The 20,551-nt window shown below is 43.9% G+C and overlaps 1 protein-coding gene across 2 annotated transcripts in view; it reads left to right on the top strand.

Annotated features, from left to right (window-relative positions):
- The window catches only part of Astn1 (astrotactin 1), a 324,573-nt gene extending 305,529 nt beyond the window's left edge, over positions 1–19,044 (top strand). For both annotated transcript variants that reach the window (XM_038349589.1, XM_038349588.1), the window contains exons 21-23: positions 4,171–4,271; positions 14,189–14,372; positions 18,807–19,044. In XM_038349589.1, the coding sequence (XP_038205517.1) occupies positions 4,171–4,271; positions 14,189–14,372; positions 18,807–19,044 (523 nt within the window). The remainder of the gene's footprint in view (positions 1–4,170; positions 4,272–14,188; positions 14,373–18,806) is intronic.
- Positions 19,045–20,551: the final 1,507 nt, after the last annotated feature.

Below are 20,551 nucleotides of genomic sequence, written 5' to 3'. Positions count from 1 at the left end.
GAATTCATAGTGATACAGTTCGGAAGCGTTTTGACCCCATCAGTATGAAAAACATCTAACAGTTTACAGATGAGGTCACAGGCATGGAGTCAAGGTTTCCAGAATAAATCATCCCCACTTCCACTCTTAGGGAGTTCAAAAATGGAAAGAACTAGAAATCTGAGTGCCATTGATTGTGATGAACTTAGATATTTAGCTGTGCATCTTTCATGTAGAAATAAGAGATGTAACTCAGGGCTGTGCAGGATGAAAGGGAAATACATAAAGACAAATGGGATCTGAGAATCTGCACTGGATGCACACACAAAGATGGCAATGCCAATACCAGTGACTATCTGTCTGTTCTTTGGACAAGGATGATAAGACCCATAAAAGTGCTCTTGATAGTGGACAGCTGTGGCCCTACAGAGTAAGGGTTCTTGACAAAGGAACACACGTCTGAAGGCCAGCAATCTGCTTTTAGAAGTCTCATAATGTGACTTACACGACCATTTGTAGTGAGGGTGCACTAACACCTATCAGTCCGTACTACTTGTTAATTAGGAAGTCAGAAGTTCTAATGGAGCAAGAGGTGGGCAAGACTCTCCTTCAGAAAGACCCTTACCAAGTCTAGGACCTTCTTCAAGTTGGCTGATTTGGCTTTGTTTCGCGGTCAAAGACCCGAGAACTAAGATCCTCTCCCACATTCAGCATCCTTGGTGATAGAGGGTTCCCCTCCTATGTTTTGTAAATCCTTCCTGTCAATGCTGATTACAGGAATGGGAGAGACGGGGTAAAGGACAGCTGGTTTCCACTAGGTGGCAGTGCAGATCGCTGGAAAACCTATCTGAACCTCAGCTGTAACTTCATAACCCCCAGTGGGGGACCCAGTTCTCGAGCTTTAGCAAGACGATGTTCCTAGATCCTGACAGAATAACCTGGAGCAGCCTGAGCACAAGACCCAGTGTGTGGGGAAAAAGTGAGGTGCGCTAGAAGCCACACTATTCCTCTTTGTTGATGAGTGAGGATTCATTGTACTTCCATCCCTGGGGCAAAGAAAGCATCCAGCAAACCTGGTTTTGTGCCTAACCATAAAGCAACTTTAAATATGACCCTTAATTTCCCTGCACTTGGTTTTTCTTCACTACGGATTAAGAGGAAGGTACCCATTGTGTATGGACAGCTGGTCCTATGTGACTAGCCTTATTCCTAGTCTATAACTGAAGAAACTGAGATTCAGGAAAATTGAATACCTTCCCCAGATTCACACAGTAGGGATGTACATAATGGTTAGGAGCTGAAGTAGTGTTTTTCTTTTTCCACACACTGGGTCTTACTGCCAGACCATCCCAGTTTATTCTGCCAGGATCTAGGAGCATTATCCTGCATGCAAGAGCTAGTCCCCACGGGAGATTATGAGGTTGCATCTGAATTTCGGCTTTCTTTGTCATATATTTCATTTAATGGCATGTGAGAAGCATTCTGACAATGGACCAAGTGGCACAAACACAGTTAAGAACCCCTTAAAGTGTACAGGATCCAGCATCTTCATTTTAGGGTAGGTACTGCCCCTCCCACTACCGTCTCACCGCAATGCCAGCCGGGAGGAGAGACCTGCATTTCTGAGCACATTACAGCACACAGATGATAGAAAAGCGTGTCTGAGGCAGAGGATCAACAAAGCCTCATGGCGGCAGGAGGAAAACAGAAAAGCAGCAGGCAATGCAGCCAGCCCCTGACAGGCTTACTGGCTTTCTTAGCATTAGGCCCCAGACCTTTAAGGCCCTGACTCGGGGCCTGAGCCAGTCTGTGTCAGTTCCCACGCACACAGGCCTCTGCCCATGTCATCACCACGTCGCTAACTACGCATTGAGAGGTCCCAGCCTGCGGCTGGGGAAGGAGCCCAGAAGCGTTGGAAGAAGCAGTAAACGGACTTACACATGAGCCCTCTGGATCTAGAGCCAGGCTTATCTCCTCTGTCAGTAATTCCAGCTAACCCTCTTGCTGTCTTTTGAGAGTATTACGGCGAGCGGGATGAAAACGCCAACAACAAACAGAAGGCCTTCCTGACATGCCAGCACGAGGCATTTCCACATGAAAATGTGGCAAGTGTCCCCCAGCCTTCAATAGTCAAACACCCTGACTGCTCTCTCCCTCTCTGGGGGCTTGGGGACAGGGGACCTAGGGGAAGGGCTGGGCCTGCTGAGGATAGTTGTTAAGGCTAAGCTCTGTCTGTACTTGGAAGGTTGTGCGAGGCATTTCCTTCCCTAGTATCTGCTTTGTATTAAAAAATAAAATGTGCTGCTAAATAATCAGAGTTTAGCAGCTTGCATTTCACACTAACGGCCTTTCAGAGTACTTAATACTGAACGCCAACTGGGGCATCTTTGTCCCAGCTCAGGATCAGACACAATGTAGCTGGAACATATAGCAAGACAAGATAGGAAGGAGAGCTGCCTGGAGTGTGGACTAGCTGGAGGTTGGTGACTCATTCCACCCAGGACCTGAAAGACAGGCTCCATCTGGCAGTCACTTTGGTACCCAAGGAATAGGCTATCATAGTCCAGAGAAACTAAGAATTAAGGGTCTGGGATTAAATTATGATGGGCTGAAAATAGTGGCTCCAGCCGTAAAGTTGAGGTTGAAGCCTTCAGCTTACTGGCAGGTGGCAGTAGCCTAACCTGGAGTTGTAGGGCCTAAGGAAGAGGATCTGCTACCTGTGAGCACTAGGGGAACAGGGCTATGCTTGTAACCCGGGACCACACCTAGGCCAGCCTGGAGTGCCAGCCTGGAAAGATCAGGGCTTTGCATTTCCTAATTCTCCCTAGAGCAGCTGCTAGAACCGATGGAGTCGGCTGCAAAGAGCAAACCTTGGAGACCAAACAGAAGAAAAAAAAGACCCAACTTCCCTTAAAAGGGCCTCAGAGTTCCAAAATATAGATTGGTTCTCTACTGAATCCCAGGGATTTCTAACGAAACATATATTAGAGGTCCCAGAGAACATGGCTTAGCGTGGGAATCACATACATCATGAGGTGTAAGTTTGCATGGGGGTACCCATGCTACCTCTAGGTCTACCCTTCAGAACCGTAGTTGAATGTGCTATGAGACTGGGTTTAAAAAATGGGCTCAGAAATGGATCTGGTTCCAAAAAGCTCAGGTATACCATTTACAGGTTTGGGGGTCTGGGGAAAAATTCTAGAAACAGGACCAAGTAGCTAATGAGGCACACAGAGTCCAATGAGAGAACATATCATGGCTGCCAGGACTAGGGTAGGGATAAGGAGTGTCAGTGCAGCCCAGGCTCTCTCCAGGATGCCGTGGCAGGAGGAAGGTGACAAGATGCTCAGTTCGAAGTCAAGGCACATGTGGTGGGAGAGGGCTGTTGGCACTGGCTCTATCGAGCATGAGATAAACATGTAGGGTGCTCTGAACCCTCTCTGTTGATAAGAAAGCTGAATGCTTGGCCCTGGTCCACCAGATGAGAAAGTCCTTTAGGCACAACAGCTCTGGGCTGACCCATGCCTTTTGAATTTAAGCAGCTTGTCACATTTTAGGTCTAAGTAGACCCGGGATCTTGCTAGGTTGAAGCCTACCTATGTGAGGCCTCATGACATTGGCATGAGGCTGAGGAGGGAAGAGAAAGGTATGTGGCATCTTGGGGCATGCAGGCCCTTGCTCTGCCTACCCTCTGTGCTTCTGAGTGAGGAAGAAACAGTGGGCTTGAGGTCATATCTCTTTGAATACCATGTTTTTGGAAGAATAGTTAGGTAGCATAATATATAATTTGGAAAGAAAGAAAAGACAAAAGGAGAACGAGCCACCTGGAAGTCACATGCTTGGTAAAGCACAGGTTTCTAGTCCCCATATCAGATTGAGTAGGTCTGAGCTGGGCCTGAGAATTTCCAGCAATAGTGCTGATGTTGCTGGCTTGGGGGTTCCATGTGGAGATGAAGTGCCCTTCACTATGATGCTTTCTATCAGACATTCCTTAAGACAGTACATTCCAACCACAGACCACAGGAAGCAGCCAAAGGCTTCGTGCCACTGCTCTCTCACCAGAGTGCTGGATGGGAGCAGTAAGTGTACCAGCCTCCTATTTAGCCACAACTGGGTCTCCAGACAGAGCTGCTCAACCCCAACCCCCAGACATTTTCTTCTAATAATGCTACCTTCCTACCTCTCTGCAAGGTTCACCCTCTGGGGAGTGGACAACACGGGGCGACGCTCCAGGCCAAGCGATGTGATTGTGAAGACGCCATGTCCTGTGGTGGATGATGTCAAAGCCCAAGGTAAGGGACACTGAGGTTAGCAATGTCTACACATGATTGCCCAACTAGCTCCCCTTGCCATGCTAAGGAACCGGTAGCCAAAGGAGTGCACAGTGTGCACTTGAGTATGACAGGAAGGAAGAATTCAGGCTCAAGGTAGAAGCTTGGGCTTTCTGCCAGTACTGCTGGGCCTTGTGCTCCGGCAGAGGGTTTCACTGTATTCTGTTATCTCAAATAGTCCATCAGGCAGGAGTCAGCAACAGACACTGATAAAGTCCCCAGGCTTGTAGGTGCTTAGGTCCATGCAAAAGTACCTGTCATCTCTGCCCTCACGGATAGACCACTTGCTCTTTGTGGGGTTTGTACATCTGAAAGTTTGCTCTGAACTAAAGCATACAGGGCTGCAGACTTGGAATTATGTGTCATCAACCCCTCCTCCAGTGCACCTAAGTCTGTAAGTCCATACTTTGAAGTTATTATGCGCCAGTTCTTCAGTGTAAGCTCCCTCACTGGCCTCAGTCCTGGGCCACTAGGAAGTTTTTCCTCAGTCATCTTCCAGCACACACGAGATGCTCCCTGGCTGGTCTTGGCATCATCCCCTGCTCTAAAGTTTTCACACTTCTGAAGGCAGAATTCCTCAGTTATGCTTCCTACTTCTTGGGACTCCAGGACCAGTTAAGGTGATACTGTAAGGCCCCTAATGTCTACTAGGCAGGCCGGAAACCGAAGCCTTTTTATCAGCAGAGACACTGAACACTTTGGCTCCACGGATTCCAATCAGGGATAGACCATGGCTAAGTTAATTTTCTGATGCCCTTCACTATCCTACATATAGTTCTTGGTTATGCATATATTATCTTGACCAAGAGGAGCATAGTCCCAGAATACTACAGGGCGACAGCCCGATGATGATAATCATTTAGAAAAGAGTGATTTAGATCTACTTCACTTTGTCTAACTTTTGTAGAGCAAGCCAGCAGGATTTTATCAGAAAGTGAAATGACAGCTCCCTGCAACAGGGATGGGGTCCCCCAAATGGGCTGCCCACCTTAATTTAAACCAGTGACCTTTTAATACTGTACAACTTTGGGAAATATTGTTTATAGTTAATCATATTGGCATATTATGCACACAGCATTTTCAAAGACATCTAACTGTAATAAAATAGATGCTAATAACAATCCCTTAATGGACTTCCATTATTCTTATGACATGAATATTTAAAAGGCCTGTTGGGACATAAGTGGGTGACCCTGTCTACTTCTTCAGCACCTACTTGCCAACTCTCCACTACCCTACCAGTCTCTTCATTCTGGTCCTGCTACCTTCCTCAATACCTCTTATACAGGTCTCACTTCTATTATAGGGTCATTGCACATGTTAGACCCTATTAGTTCAAATGCTCCATACCTTTCCAAATGGCTAACTAAACTCAGCAAGGAAACTTAGATCAAATGTCCCCTTCTCCACTGTTATGTGCCCTCACAGTACTATGTTTCTGACTTGTAAATATTTCTTTCCATTTTTGTAAGGATGTACTTAGTTTCTTTTGACCTCCCTAGCCAATGAGTGTCATGAAGGTCTGAGGCAAGTACCCCTTTCTGCACTGCATGTCCCCAATATCTAGGAGACAGTATAGTTGACTGACAGCTCATATAAGAACTCAGTCTTGAAACCAACAGCCTAAGTTCAGATTCCTGATCCACTATCTACCTACTTGATCTTGCACAGTTTCCTTAATCTCATGCCTCAGTTTACTCAAATGTGAAATGGGGAAAATGGTACCCTCAATGTGAAGGGTCTAGCGAGGATTGAATGCAATCATTAACTTAAAATAGTAAAAGCAAAACAGCGCTTAGTACATAGTAAACATTAAGGAAATGTGTTAGAAATAAGTTATTGGTAACCAAGTATGAAGCCTGATAGTTCTCTGATAGAAACTCAATATTCTATATATGAAGCAATGAACACAATACTGTCCTTGTTTTACATCTGATGAAATTGAAATTCCAAGTAAATAAGGTGCCTGAGGTTACAAAGAGTCTAACAGAACCCACATGCCCAGCCCATATTTGATCCCAAGTTCCATTTATTTTTATAATGTTATTATGACAAACAGAGAGTGTTATTAGAGAAAGACTCAACAGGTCATTGTCTTTGCAAACTGGTGGAGAAAGGGGCTACTATAGAAAAGAGCAGAATTCTCCCTTTTAGGGCCATGCCCAGTGGGACACAGTGGAAGAAGAGAAACCCACACATATGTGGCAGGTGGACTTCTCCCCAATGGGAGAGGAGCTGGCTTACAGGATCTGAGCCTTGAAGGTCCTTTAAACTCCATGAAGGTAAAGACAAAGTCTGCGTCATACACCTCAAGATGAGAGCCTGTCTGGGGGATCCATAGCACCTCCATGCCAATGTCTAAGAAGGTGCTTTTCTGTCTGGTGTTCACTGGTGTTTGGGGAGAGACAACAGCTACCATGGAGCTTCTGGCTGAAGAGAAAGCAGCAAGGAGGAGATGAACAGGAGAAATGACAATTAGCATGACAACCTTTACGGGACACGTGGTTGAGAGTAACTAGCTCCTTCTCTGGAGGAACTGGGATTAAAGATGTTAGGATACCTGGATGGGTTATCTACCCGCTTTTGCTTTCTGATGAAAGAACTGAAGGTGCAAGAAGACAGTTTAGTGCAGACAGAATAAAATCACAGTCCCAGGTCCTGTTACCCTTCAGCCAGGAAGGAGTCCTGCTCAGAGCAAGTCTGGAGATTAATGAGTTAGACTAATTGAGGGCGTCCTTGCAAATTAATATAGTTCTTCCAAAGAAAAGCCCATATGCTTTGTCTCCACAAACCCATATGGTGATCATAAATATAACTCAATTGGGTCTGAGCTTAAAGCGAAGGACAGACAGGAATTTGACCCAGAGCGTGACATCAGCTCCCAGATACTATCCCTCATGTGGGTGTTTATCCAAAGCTAGCTAGATACGTTCTAAGAAGAGTTTTACCATGTTGTAACACTCCAGCTACTGTGTAAGTATGTTTCTACTACCCGCTTACTGGAACCAGCCTCCTGGAGCTGAAGCAAGCACTTCTTAGTGAGGAGATACACCTTGCTGTCTGGTGGGAAGGCTGTGTCATGATATCCTGTAAGTTCACCATGGAATCTCACCAAGGGAAGGCTGGCTCTTGTCCTTCATTCCCCCAGCAGCCGCCCTCCTTTCTAGTTGGTAGACAAATGCACCCATTGCTTTATTTGATTCTCCCACAGGTGTGTTTGTCTCCTGGAATTAGTCACCAAACAGACATCTATCAGTTGCTAGTATTGGACTCAGAATCAATTTTCAAGAATTTTGTAATCAATTTCATGGATTTATGAGCCCCTTCAACAAATGTTTAGTCCTTGCTTGAATCTCCTGTAGGCACCAGGAACAAAAATACCATACCTTTATAGATATATCAGCGGGGGCCACAGACAACAGCAACAAAACAGTACAGTACACATCTCAAATGATGATACCTATCATGGAGCATAGTAGGGAATAGGCAGAGGCCAGAATTGGGGAAAGTAAGTGAAGAAGGAAGTCACACAAATGTCTTTGAAAGGATCATTTCCAAAAGTAGCAGAGTAGGCATCGAGGATGTTTGAAGAAGACAAAGTAAAGGCTGTGATTCTTGTGGGAGGTGAGGAATGGAGGAGGAAACTGATGGGTAGGGGTTCCCAGGAGCTCTGGGCAGATTTAGTAGTGTCTAGTCACTAATAGGAAGGGACCGGATCTGGCATTGTGATGGGATGCCCCAGAGGACTTGGGACAGAAGAGTGACATCATTAGGCTTGATGTTTTAGAGGTCATTCTTACTGCTGTGATGAGAACAGACTCAGAGCATTATAAAGTGGAAATAGGTGGGCATAGCAATTGATAGGTAATGGGCTGCTGATTATAACAGGGCCACTATTGGACAGTTGCTAAGAGGTGATTGGATCCTCAATATGCTAATGAAAGAACCGAAAGGATCTATTTCTCAATAGGTTATATGTGGAACATGGCAGAAGGAACAGTCATGTTAACAGTCTTATTTGGTTGAAAGGTGTGTGATTTGCCCTGGAAAATTTCAGAAGCTCAGGCTTGCAAAAATATGATAGAAGAGAGACTGAGAGAAGAAGAAAACTAATATGAATTGGTTTGGATCTCAGGTAGAGAAGGAAAAGGGTGGAGAAGATGCCTGGAGTGAATGGAGAAGCCAAAACCACTCAGGTGTTTGTTGTTTGTTTGTTTGTTTGTTTTTCCATTGAAGAATAGGCTGAGTACCACTACAAAACACAGAAACTGCAGAGTGAGCTTGTGTTCTGTTAACAGTATGTGATTTTAAGATTTGCTATTTCAAAGGCGGTGCAGTTCTGAAGGACAATGATTCGTAGCTGAATGTCTTAAGGGGGCCGCGTTCATGAGAGGCAAAGCCACCCTTCCTGGAAGCAGCACAGAGAGAAACCAGAAGCATGGCTCTTCAGTGGATGTAAGCTAGTGGTCAGGGAATGAGTGGGAGGAAATTGAAACTAGGAGACTTTGGGAAATGAAGGCTGCTTAACACGTGTGTGAGGGAGAGGGAGTTGCTTCAGTTGACTGTTAGGAACTAAAGGACCATCCTCTTCAAGGACGTGGGAGAAGGATATATATATATATATATATCCTGGAGAAGGCTTCAGAAAACACAAAAAGAAGGAAGGAAAGAAGAGTATGTACCCTAGTTGGGGCAAAGAGAAGAGTTGTTGCTTTGTGATAACTTCTGCCCCAGAGAAAAGGAAAGATTAGAGAGAGTGGTTTCGTGTACAGCATTGGTCTTCAAAATGTGGTACCTAGATCAAGAGCATCACAGTTACCCTGGAGCTCGTAAGAAATAGGTATTTTCTGACTGGGTTCCAAACCAGACACTCCAGTGAGAAACAGCAGCCATGACAATGGAAATAATGCTTCCCATGTGAGGATCACTGCTGTAGCAGAAGGCAGGAAAGCTTGATGGGGAGCATGAACAGAACCAGATAGAAAAACAGGACCTTACAATATGTGTAGTGCTAAGGAGGACAAAGACACCGGGCCAGCTGAGATTGCTTGGAACTGTATCGTTCATTACTTCAGTGTGGGGCTGGGGTTGCAGGTGGCTCCTGAGAAATGCTAAGTGATGAATTAGGATCTCTCATCTGGGGACCATTTCTATGAAGCCAGGAAAACCATCAATGAAAGCTGCAGATGTTTCCCACTGCTCCTAATTCAGGTAGAAAGAGATGCTCTTACTGGGGGGATGATAAAACTCACGTGTGCCTCTGAAGCTACTATCTCATTTAATCATACCGTTTTCCCCAGCTTCCTGGGCTGCTGTGTTTTGTGTCTTCTTTCTTTGTCTTGGCATCACAGAAAACATGGTCTATTGAGAAATTGGCAGTAAAAACAATAATACTATTTCTCCCTCCTTGCCCCTTCATTCACCTGCTTCTGTATGCACCTGCTCATTTGGTGCCCGCTGTAATCTGGGAGCCTTGGTGCTGGGACTTCCAGCCTCTGTATGTTCGTCAAAAGATATTACACAGCTCACACCCACTTCTCTTCCGTATCTAATCCCAGTGCCCATCGTATCACTGAGATCAGGTGCAGACACCTTACTTAAACTGGCAAAGTTCTTAGTACTCTCATGCTTCCCATTCATGTTTTCTTTCCTCGCCTTCTAACACACTTCATTTCCTTTATTTACGATGCTTTGTTGCTCACTCGACTATCTCCCACCACAACACTGCAAACACAGAGTGAGTACTTTTTTGTACCAGATTCTCTTAGCTATGTGGTTCCCAAACACATTTGCTTAACATTTCAGGAATGGTTAAGCATTCATTAACAATTTTATAAAATCAATGAATTAATATAAAGTTACTGTAAGCAAATACTATACTAAATCAAAGTTTTGCATTCAGGAAATATTTTATTTTGTGATAATCTTGGGAAGTGTATATTATTATTAATTATTGGAAAAACAGGAAAAATAAGACTCAAGGGGCTATGTATTCAAGGCCAATACACAGGAACCCGAGTCTATTCAAAACTCTGATGACTGCTTTTAGTTATGCCTTTGAGTCTAATGGCTTCAGCCCAGCCCTGTTATTTTATCCCACTGTCCAAGAGATCCCTTCTAGCAACCCAGCCTCCCTTTTTTGCAACAATGCTATATTTCCAACCTCCTAGCCATCTTCTCACCTGCTCTTCACTGTTCATAACTCATGTATATTAAAGAGAAGAGGAGCTTAAATTTGTCATGGATAACTGAAGACTTCTGTGAAGCTCAAAGCTAAGTAAAATAATAATTTAAACTACCTGCATTCTTTGGATGGTTGAATTCTTACAATCTACGAAAGCAAATAAAGTAAAAAAAAATCTCAAAAATTAATTAATAAAAACAAAGAATTGTTAAAGGAAAAAAGTCTCAGTTCTCTCAGGGGAGATGGAGGAGACAGATGTAGTCATGATCTGAGTATAAGCAGGGGTTTTTCTGAGTATAAGATCCTGTTTACTGATAGGCTTTTAATCCTCTTCAGTTAGATTATCTTGGTTTTAGCAGATTTGTAGTGGAACTTGATTTTGCCCACAGGATGCAGATGTTGGCTTGCTCAACTAAACATGACTCTTATGTAACGAGAGCGAAGCGTGCCCCAGGAATCACCACCACTGCCATGGCCATGTCTCAACAGTAAACGTGTAGAACCTGGAATCTGACACCTTATCTCCCACTGCAAGAAACATTGTTTGGCATCAGTGCATCAGTCAAAGAGGAACTCCAAATCACCCCATCTAAGGGGCAGTCTGAGCACCAATGGTTTTCTTTCCCTAACCATTCTTGGCTTAGCAAAACATGCCCTGCCTTCCAAACAATACAAGTCAGTCATCAGAATTGGCCCACTGTTTCCTTCTCTCCTACCTCCAGAAAAGCCCCCACTCCTTGCCACACGTACAAGGACTCTTTGCCCACATGTGCTCTATTAGAGATAGTTTCCCCAAGATACTGCCTCTTACACCTTACACTGTTTATATGCCACTGAAGACTTAGCACTGATGCAAAGTAGCAATGGCAAGGGGACAATCCAGAAGCCTCATTGCTGCCCACCATAGCAATGTGACCTGTTGGTAACCTCTAACCTTGTCCATCTCTTAATCTCATTTGTTGAGATGCACAAATCTACAGTGAAGGGTGTGAGGATGTGAAGTTCTTAGCCTAGTAAAAGAATAAACCTTTAATAATAATGAGATATCATGGGACTTCAGTTTCTAAATTGCTCTCTTCTTTATCTAAAAATCTCATTACAGCTGCCTGAGAATTTTAACAACCTGAGAATCTAATTGAATTTCTGAAGGAGAAGGATGGGCAGTGCTGCTGAGTGTACTGCCTGTAGGTTTTGTTTCTAGGGTTAGTGCAAACTGGCCCGGAGAGGGATCATTTAAAAACCCTGCTCCCAAGTAGATTCAAGCTATGCTCAAACTTAGGAGCTCTATTCTTTTAGCTAACAATTCTGATCAGCTCTTTTATCTGGCACTGTACAGCTTCTAAGGATATCAAGAAAGTAAGATCTAGCTCCCGTCCTCCAAATAATCAGTGTGACATGGAGGCCAGCATTGGTTTTAATCATTCTACCCACAACACCTTCTGGTGGATCTGACATTTACCAAGATTCTGAAATTCACCTGGTGTGAGCACAAGGAGTCCCATGCTGTGACTGGCTAATGGGGTCAAGTAGGCATAATTCTGATTTTCTCACCCAAGAACTCAGTTTCTTCAACTCCGGAGTTAACACACCCAAGGGAAAGCATTGCTTACGTGCTCAGAGGATGGTAGCTCTCGGATGTTAAGAAGAACATGCACAAAGCATCTCTTTTCTGATGGCCATATTGAAAAAACATGTAATGACAAAACTCCTCAGATTATAAAATAAAAAACGCCAAGGCTATGCAAAGCTGTAACTGCTTTAGCATGTCACTGAACTCCGTCTTAGCCATGCAAACCTTTGATGCAGATACACCACAGGTATAAATTAAACTGGATGCTTACTCATTTGGGATTGTACAGTGTTCTAGCTTGAGTTTCTGGATGTATACAGATTCTCATATTACCTTTATGTTGGGCCTACGTGGTTCCAGCAAACGTTCAGTATTCCAAAGTCAATGCCTCTCTGAATTCTTCTCTTGATTCAGAAGTATTATCTGGTGGTGCCCCACTTTATCTCTGACCCAAAGCCTGCCGCCTGTGGCCTGAGTTTCCCCAGTGCTTTTTAAAGAACCACTTGGTACCCAGGTAAAAGCTACCTACACGTATAAGTTTTCATGTCATTGTCTCATAGGAGTAAACTCCAACCAGTCTTATATGGAAGAACACTAGGACCAATCTTTAATGGGAACTGAACATTAAGCCTTTATTCCTCCCACTGTATGGTTCAGAAGTGGTTCGGGAACTTCAAACATCCTCTTCTGCAAAATATAACACTTGGGTTCCCAGGAAGGCATTACCAGCTTCCTGACATAATCCTTTATATTTTCTCTCATTTCTTGCCTCATTGGCATTTATTCCCAGACTTATTTCTCTGGGATTGCACTTTCCAATCAAGCATGAATATATTAACTTTTGCCTTAGGTTATTATTATTATTATTTTTTTAGTAAACCTTGGTAAGACAAAGAGTAGGGCAGCTGAAATTGACCTTAGAGGTGTATTAGTCAAAGGCATTTAATTTATTAAAAAGAGAACTGAAACCCAGTGGCACAGAGGTAGAGTAAATTACACAAATCAATCTCATACTTTAGGGTCAGCGTTTAAAATAACACCATGAATGCATAAATAAATATGCATGTATTTATTTTCTGGCACATATAAATATGTACACATATATTGCATCTGATTATACACATATAATTAATGGCTGAATGCTATGTAATGATATTTTGATAAGTAATGGACCACATATGCCACAGTGGTCTCATGAGCCTATAATGGAGCCACAAATTTCCTATGCACAGTAATGCTGTAGCAGTCATGATATAAGAGCAAAGTGTATTCTCACAGGCTTGTGGTGCTTATGTAAACAAATCTACTGTGTTGCCAGTCACATAACACACACGATTGTGTGCATCGAGTAATACTGACCCTGATTGTAGTGATGAGACGAGCAGGCCTGCTTTTCATCCTGCCAGGATCCTACACGGCTAGCTTTACACCTGAAATAACAACACACAAATTGTATTCATTTAAACACTGCCTGGCCCATTAGCTCTAGCCTCTTACTGGCTAACTCTCACATCGTGCTTAACCCATTTCTAATAATCTGTGTAGCACCATAAGGTGGTGGCTTATCGGGAAAGATTCAGCATGTCTGACCTGGTGGCTGGCTTCATGGCGACTGGCTCACTTCCCTTCTTCCCAGCATTCTGTTCTGTCTACTCCACCCACCTATGTTCTGAGCTATCAGGCCAAGCAGTTTTCTTTATTAATTAACCAATGAAACAACAGATAGATAGAAAACTCACTTACATCACCTGATAATGAACAACTATTACTGGTTTATGTATTTACTCTTCTACATATAAAATTATTTCAGACAGTATTCCACTTAGAAAATGCCTTATTGAAAATAGCACACTATTTCACAGCAGCAGCAGCAGCCTTGTACACCTGTGTCTACTCTGTCTCTTGATTGAGTCCTTCTTCTTACTCCTGTTTTAATCTTGTAGTGTTCATCACGATTCCAAGAACAATGGTTACACCTTGAGTATATCACATATCCTACATGTTAATAGACAGCGCCGTCTATTTTGTTTTGGTGCACTCTATATAATCTCTGCACAGAGTTAAAATCTCCTAATGATGCATTTCCCAAAGCACAACTGAACTTGCCTTTTCTTCCCTCCTCAGAAATAGCAGACAAGATCTACAATCTCTTCAATGGCTACACCAGTGGCAAGGAGCAACAGACTGCCTACAACACCCTTCTGGATCTGGGTTCCCCCACTTTGCATCGAGTCCTCTACCACTATAATCAGCACTATGAGAGTTTTGGGGAATTCACCTGGCGGTGTGAGGATGAATTAGGTCCCAGGTACTCAACGAATTGTGCATTCTCTTTTCAACACTCTATGGAGTCTTGTGTGTCTCTTATGCTGTTGTACTGTTTCCTGGAAGTTGTAGGGACTTTCTGAGGGGTCTCAGATGCTCGGCGAACTAAGTGACATGTTTTACACAGCCCAGGGCATGCAGAATGGTTTAGAATCAGTTCTTTTGAAGCAGGTTGAGTCATGAATTCACATTCTGAGCCTTTGTTCCTGTTCTTGATCCCACTGATACAGAATTCCAGATTCTAAATTTACAGGGAATTAAACCTCAGTCTTGTGAAAGGAAATTAAAAATTTTACTAAGGAGGTCATCATGATTATCCAGTGTACATGAATGTTACCTATAGGATGCAGACTTTTGCATGTTCTTTCAAGATGGTGTTAGAGAAGATGAGGCCTCCGTTAAGGTGACATGGTATTTTCCCATTTACTTCTGACCCAATCCTGTCACTTCCTAACGCACAATACACACTGTTTTTAGGTCACGAAGCTCAGCTAGAATTCCTGGAAAGTAGGGAATGAGGAGTGTAGAGAGATAGCACTTCCGGTCTTAGACTGTTTATTATGACCATATATTGAGATAGCAGATTTTCCTGGAAATTCTGTAATTCTTAGACATAATAAAGAGGTGGGTTGCATAAAATTTAGTACCATAAATCACTCAAGAACTTGTGAAAAATGAAGACAGGACAAGGGCTGTGAGGATGGGGAAAATAAAGTGAAAGCAAAAGAAAGGGGAGGACAGGGTGTGGTGGAAGGTGGAGGACAGAAGGAGACAGAGACTGGGGGAGCAAGAGAAGGAGGGGGGGAGAGAGTCAGGAAGAGGAGGCAAAGTGAGGGAAACTGATGCTGTAGTATCCCTGCCCACCCCACCCCTAGCTCTTAAACAGTTCTCATACTTTAGTCAACAGGCGAAGCAGTGCTCCCCAGAAGTCATCCCAGCCCATCTTCTGACATCTGAGGACACTCACCTTAGTATTAGAAAGTTTCCCAGAAGACCATTGTTCAGGACATCCCCCCCTTCTCTGTGTGTGTGTGTGTGTGTGTGTGTGTGTGTGTGTGAATGTGTGTGTGTGCGCGCGTGTGTGTGTGTGTGTGTGTGTACGTAAGTACGTACATGCATGCAGGTACACTGGTGTGCTGGTGTATGTGTGTGTGTACATAAGTATGTACATGTGTGCAGGTACACTAGTGTGTGTGTGTGTGTGTGCATGTGTGTATACACGTAAGTATGTACATGCATGCAGGTACACTGTTGTGCTGGTGTGTGTGTGTGTGTGTGTGTGTGTACACGTAAGTACGTACATGTGTGCAGGTATGTTGGTATGCTGGTGTGCTGGTGTGTAGGGATGTGGTTGGAGGCCAGGGTCTGCCTCGGGTACTGCCTCCTGTCTCTACTTCTATGGATGTGGGATTATAATAGCATCCCACCCCAGGGGCCTGGTTTCTGAGAATTACACTAACATCTGCATGGCAAGCACTTTGTTGACTGAGCCATCTTCCCAAGCTCTACTTTATTATTTTTGGAGGAAGTAGACTATTCAGGTTATTGTTCCTGGAATAAAACAGTTGCTTGTATAAAGTCAGGCAGGATCTAGCTACACTCTGTAAGTTTACCTGTAATTTACAAAGAACGATAGACTTTGAACAAACAAAGCCACTGTTGTGGGTCTAAGGGAAATATATAGGGGGCAGTTAACCTGTGTGCCTTGTATTTTTTTTAAGAAATAAATTCCTACTTTGAATGTAGATAAGTACTAAGGAATGTCCTTTTTACTCTAGACCCTATAACTACCTTTAGCCAAATTATTGCTCACACATGCCATACTCTCCTCTAGCTACCTCCTTCTCTTTCACTCTTTCCTCTTTTCTTTTCCTTCTGCTCCTAGTGCCCCTCTTTTCCTCTCTTTCTTTCTTTAATCTGAGATTTATTCATTATACATACACGGTTCTTTGCTAAGGAGCAGAAATGCCACAATTTGAATGGCACTAGCATTGCAAATTTTATTGTTACTTCTAAGGGCATTTGAGTCTTTAAAATTTCCCTTTTGTGACTCAAGATTCAGAAGGAAGATTGGTTAATGCAGAAAGCGAGCAGGGGAGGATATGGGGATGCCACTGTGAAGCAAAGCCGACTGTTGACTGTGCACCCTCTTCTCCACACTCTCCTCCCAAGGGCTCGCATGGGCAATACTGGTCTTTCACAAATACATAGTAGAAAACATTGTGTTATTCCATTAGTCCATGGAAACAAAGTCTTAGTTGTTAATGTCATGTGTCTCAGAGAGAGCCACAGGAAAGGAAAAGTTCACAGCCTTCAGGGACATCAACTCACTCCAGGGTTAATTGTGAGAATGAATAAAGACGGGTCTGTGGGAACACACTTCCTGTTAGCAAACAGAAAGGGTTCCCACTGTGCTGGTAGAGTTATTAAAACCCGAGGCTCCCAGACTGAGCTGAGGTCGCAAACACTGACTGAGGACAACAGTGTTGCGCCATTGCTAACAAAGAAGGCTGCTGCCTCTGAGATGGTCAAGAGCAGACCCAAAGTAATTATTATTTAAAGAACAATCAGTGAGCAATGAAAACAGCAACAAAGACTCCATAGACTAATTCAATTCACTCTTTTGAAAGGCTACTGGGTTGTGCTCCTTCTGTTTCCGGAAGATGATGAGATGTTGTCCTCATTTCTTCTTCATACCCCACCCCCACGTCTTTCAACTCCTCAGAAGGCTAGCTAATGATAGCACACAAACGAAGGATTAAGAGGGAAGGGCCACCCAAACCCTGAACCCTGGCTGACCAAACTAGAGGAGCTGATAGGGAAAGTTCATCCAGAGAGACTCCTTAGTCAGATGACAGAGCGTTCGTTTGAGTTCCCCCGACCTACCATCATTGGAGAAAACACAACTTCTTTTTAGTGAGTTTACACTGCTCTTCATCCCTTGACTTTGCTGCTTGAAGTTTGACATCTTTACTCCAACACCAGCTTAATCTTCCTTTTTCCTGTTATCCTAGGAATACAGTGATATCACTATCCTCCCTCCCCCGACAACACACTCGCTGCCCAGATGAGGAGGAATTAAATGGGTGTAGTTATTCTTTGAAATGTTTACTATAGAAGAGATGCAGGAAAATTCCCATTTGTATAAAGAGTTGTTGATTAAAGCAGAAAAGAGATCATTCTTCACAAGAAAAGTTTTTCAGCTTAGCAGTGAATTAATACTGCGAGGGATTCTGTTCTGCAAGCTTCCTAGTCCACATTTTGAGCCTTTCATGAGCTTGTTCCAGTAGGAGAATCGTCTTCATGGCTTCCTGGCCACTTATGTCTTTGAAAAGTAGAAAAGAAGCACAACCAAGTGAGAAAATCCCTTGTCCTGGGTGCTTAGGAAGAAAACCAACATGGCCCTAGAACAGGCTTCCAGGTATCCTTTATCTCTGACACCAGGAAAAAGGACACAGCAGTCACCCCAGTGCTAGCCATTTCGCCAGGCTGTGTTAGCCATTTTACCAGGTGGTTCTAGCCATTTCACCAGGCTGTGCTAGCCATTTCACCAGGCTGTGTGTCAGAGGTTCCCACATGCAGAGACAACAGTATTGTCAAATTTGTGTAATTCTGGGCAGCCTTGCTCTCCTCTCCTTCTGCTCCAGGGATCCTGGATGGCTCAGGTGCCTTCTCACCCACTCCCTTGCTTGTTTACTCAGTGGTGTTTTTAGCAACAGCAATGGCCTTGTGACTTTATGAAGGAGATGAAGAAGCAGAGCATGAGCTCCCCTGAAGGTTAATTAGGTAGTGTGTGCACCTGGGAGTCTGCTCTGTCCAAAATATGCTTCATGTTAATGTTAGCCAGAGCCCCATTGTCCTCGGCCTTATCGTCCCATAATTACCTCAGCACAGACATAATTGGTTACATCAGATACCCCTTTCATTCCACTATATTGACTGGTTTTTTTTTTTTTATCAATTCAAATTTAGCCTTGAAAGGAGAAATTTCAGGCAAGTACATTACTTGTCATTTAGTGATGATAAATTGCTGGCTTTATATAACATTGATTTGATTTCTCTCAAGACCACAGACTCCATGATTTAAAAAGTTATATATCCCCACTAAAATATTAGTTATTCATTTTCTCAGCTTTATTTATTTCTTTCCTGGCTGCATTTGTTACTTCCATTTCTTACTTGTGCCTACATCGCTTTGCCTGCCCATGCCTTGCATTCATTCATTCATTCACTGGACAGACAAGCATGAAGGATCTGCTGTGCTAAGAGGAAAAATGGACTAGGATGGAACAAACGGTCAGCTCTACCCTGTTAAAGTCAAGAGTCTCACCCTGGTAGTAATTTTCTTTTCTGGCTGTCTCTTTTTGGCATGTCTGTTTGTTTCCTGACCAAAGCATCCTTTCTCTTTGGCCTGTAGGAAAGCAGGCCTCATCCTTTCTCAGCTTGGAGAACTGAGCAGCTGGTGCAATGGACTGCTTCAGGAGCCCAAGATAAGCTTGAGGCGTGCATCACTCAAGTACCTGGGCTGCCGGTACAGTGAGATCAAACCCTATGGACTGGACTGGTCAGAGCTCAGCCGGGACCTCAGGAAGACCTGTGAGGAACAGACCTTAAGCATCCCCTACAATGACTATGGGGACAGCAAGGACATCTAGCGCCGTGGGACTCGGGAGTCGCTGCCAAAATAAAGCAGGAGAGAAGAGGGGGACATCTGGGTGGGTTTGTGGATTTTTAGACTTTTTTTTAATGGGACACCCAAAGCTCCACAGGTACCTTCTACACCAGGAAGAGAGTAACCCTTGCTCCCTGCAGGACTTGTCCAATGTGATAACCTCCATCTGCATGGTCACTCAACCCAACAGACAGTAGCTTCATGCAGCATCATTTTGTTTCCTTAGAAGATTACCTTGAAACTGATTTTGGCATTTATTTGCTTCAGTCACTTGTTTTCCTTCAAGAAATTCACCGAGATGAATTTCCATCCCGCTGCCCATGAAAAGTCAAAGGTGGAGGTGCTTCTATTAGAGAGTTCCCAGTGGCAGCTGGGAGCCAAAGTGAAAGTGTAAATCTTCACCTGCCTGGTGCCCCAGCTTAGGCATTTCGGAAGCCTCCGAATGCAGGGAGCCCAGGCATGCGCTGAAGAAGATAATGAGGTGGCCCATGTGTGTTTCTCATGGGTTTTCGCCTAGGCTCCCTTATTGCTATCTCCAGACCTCACAGGTGAACCTAGGTTCTGTTAGGGGTCCAGCCTTACTGAGTTTAGGTCTTCCCTTCTCCATGTTCAGCCAGGACCAGAATTGCTGGTAGATTTCAGTCCTTTCTTCTAAACAACATGATCTTTGAGAGGCAGTGCAATATCGCCTGCCAAATCTAGGTCCAGAGAGGGCTATCTGAAAGACTACTCAGCAGACCCTTTTGCAGGAAATAAGTGGAGCTTCTTTAAAAATATTTATACTCTCTGAAACTACCAACAGAGACCTAAGAGCTTTGATTCTGTTTGGCCCTGGGTTTGATTGATGTTTGGTTTCATCCGGGAATGAGATTCTTTCCTGTCAGTGTTTCAGTGAACTAAAGCTCTTATCAATCTGAAAAACGCTTCTCTCCACACTCCCCTTACTAAATTTTCTGAATCATATTGTAATTTTTGATAGTCCTTTCTCAGATGTCAATCAGCCGGCTTCTGACCAGAGCATCTGGCGATCACGCTCAGTAGGGACTGAGGTCCCGTTTGCACTCACTGCCCGAGAGTGGTATGGTGACTCAGCTATCAGGAAGACTAGCTTCGTGGGTCCAGGTCGACTAGCAATAACCCAATGTAATTCAGCCAGCTTGCTTTCCCTGGAACTCTCCTTATGGAAACACATGACATGGGTCTGGAAGGCTCTACAGTGCGGTCACCAAGCCTTATTCATGCTGTCCAATTAGGAATAATGACAGGCAATATTAATTAGCTGCTCTGTGATGGGCACTACTCTAAACATTTTACTGAATTCTCAACCTCCTAAGGAAAGATCTATTCTTTTCTACCTTTTCGTGATGAGCAATGAAGGCAGGAAGGTGACTCAAGGTTCCCCAGGTCCCTCATACACTAGATGCCCTGAGCTACGGGAACGAGCTCAGTGTCTCCAGAGCACAGGACTTTAACCACTCTGTGTTGCCTAA

Source organism: Arvicola amphibius, chromosome 12 (assembly GCF_903992535.2).
Source record: "Arvicola amphibius chromosome 12, mArvAmp1.2, whole genome shotgun sequence".
Lineage (NCBI taxonomy): Eukaryota > Metazoa > Chordata > Mammalia > Rodentia > Cricetidae > Arvicola > Arvicola amphibius.
This window is presented reverse-complemented; position numbering and strand designations above follow the sequence as displayed.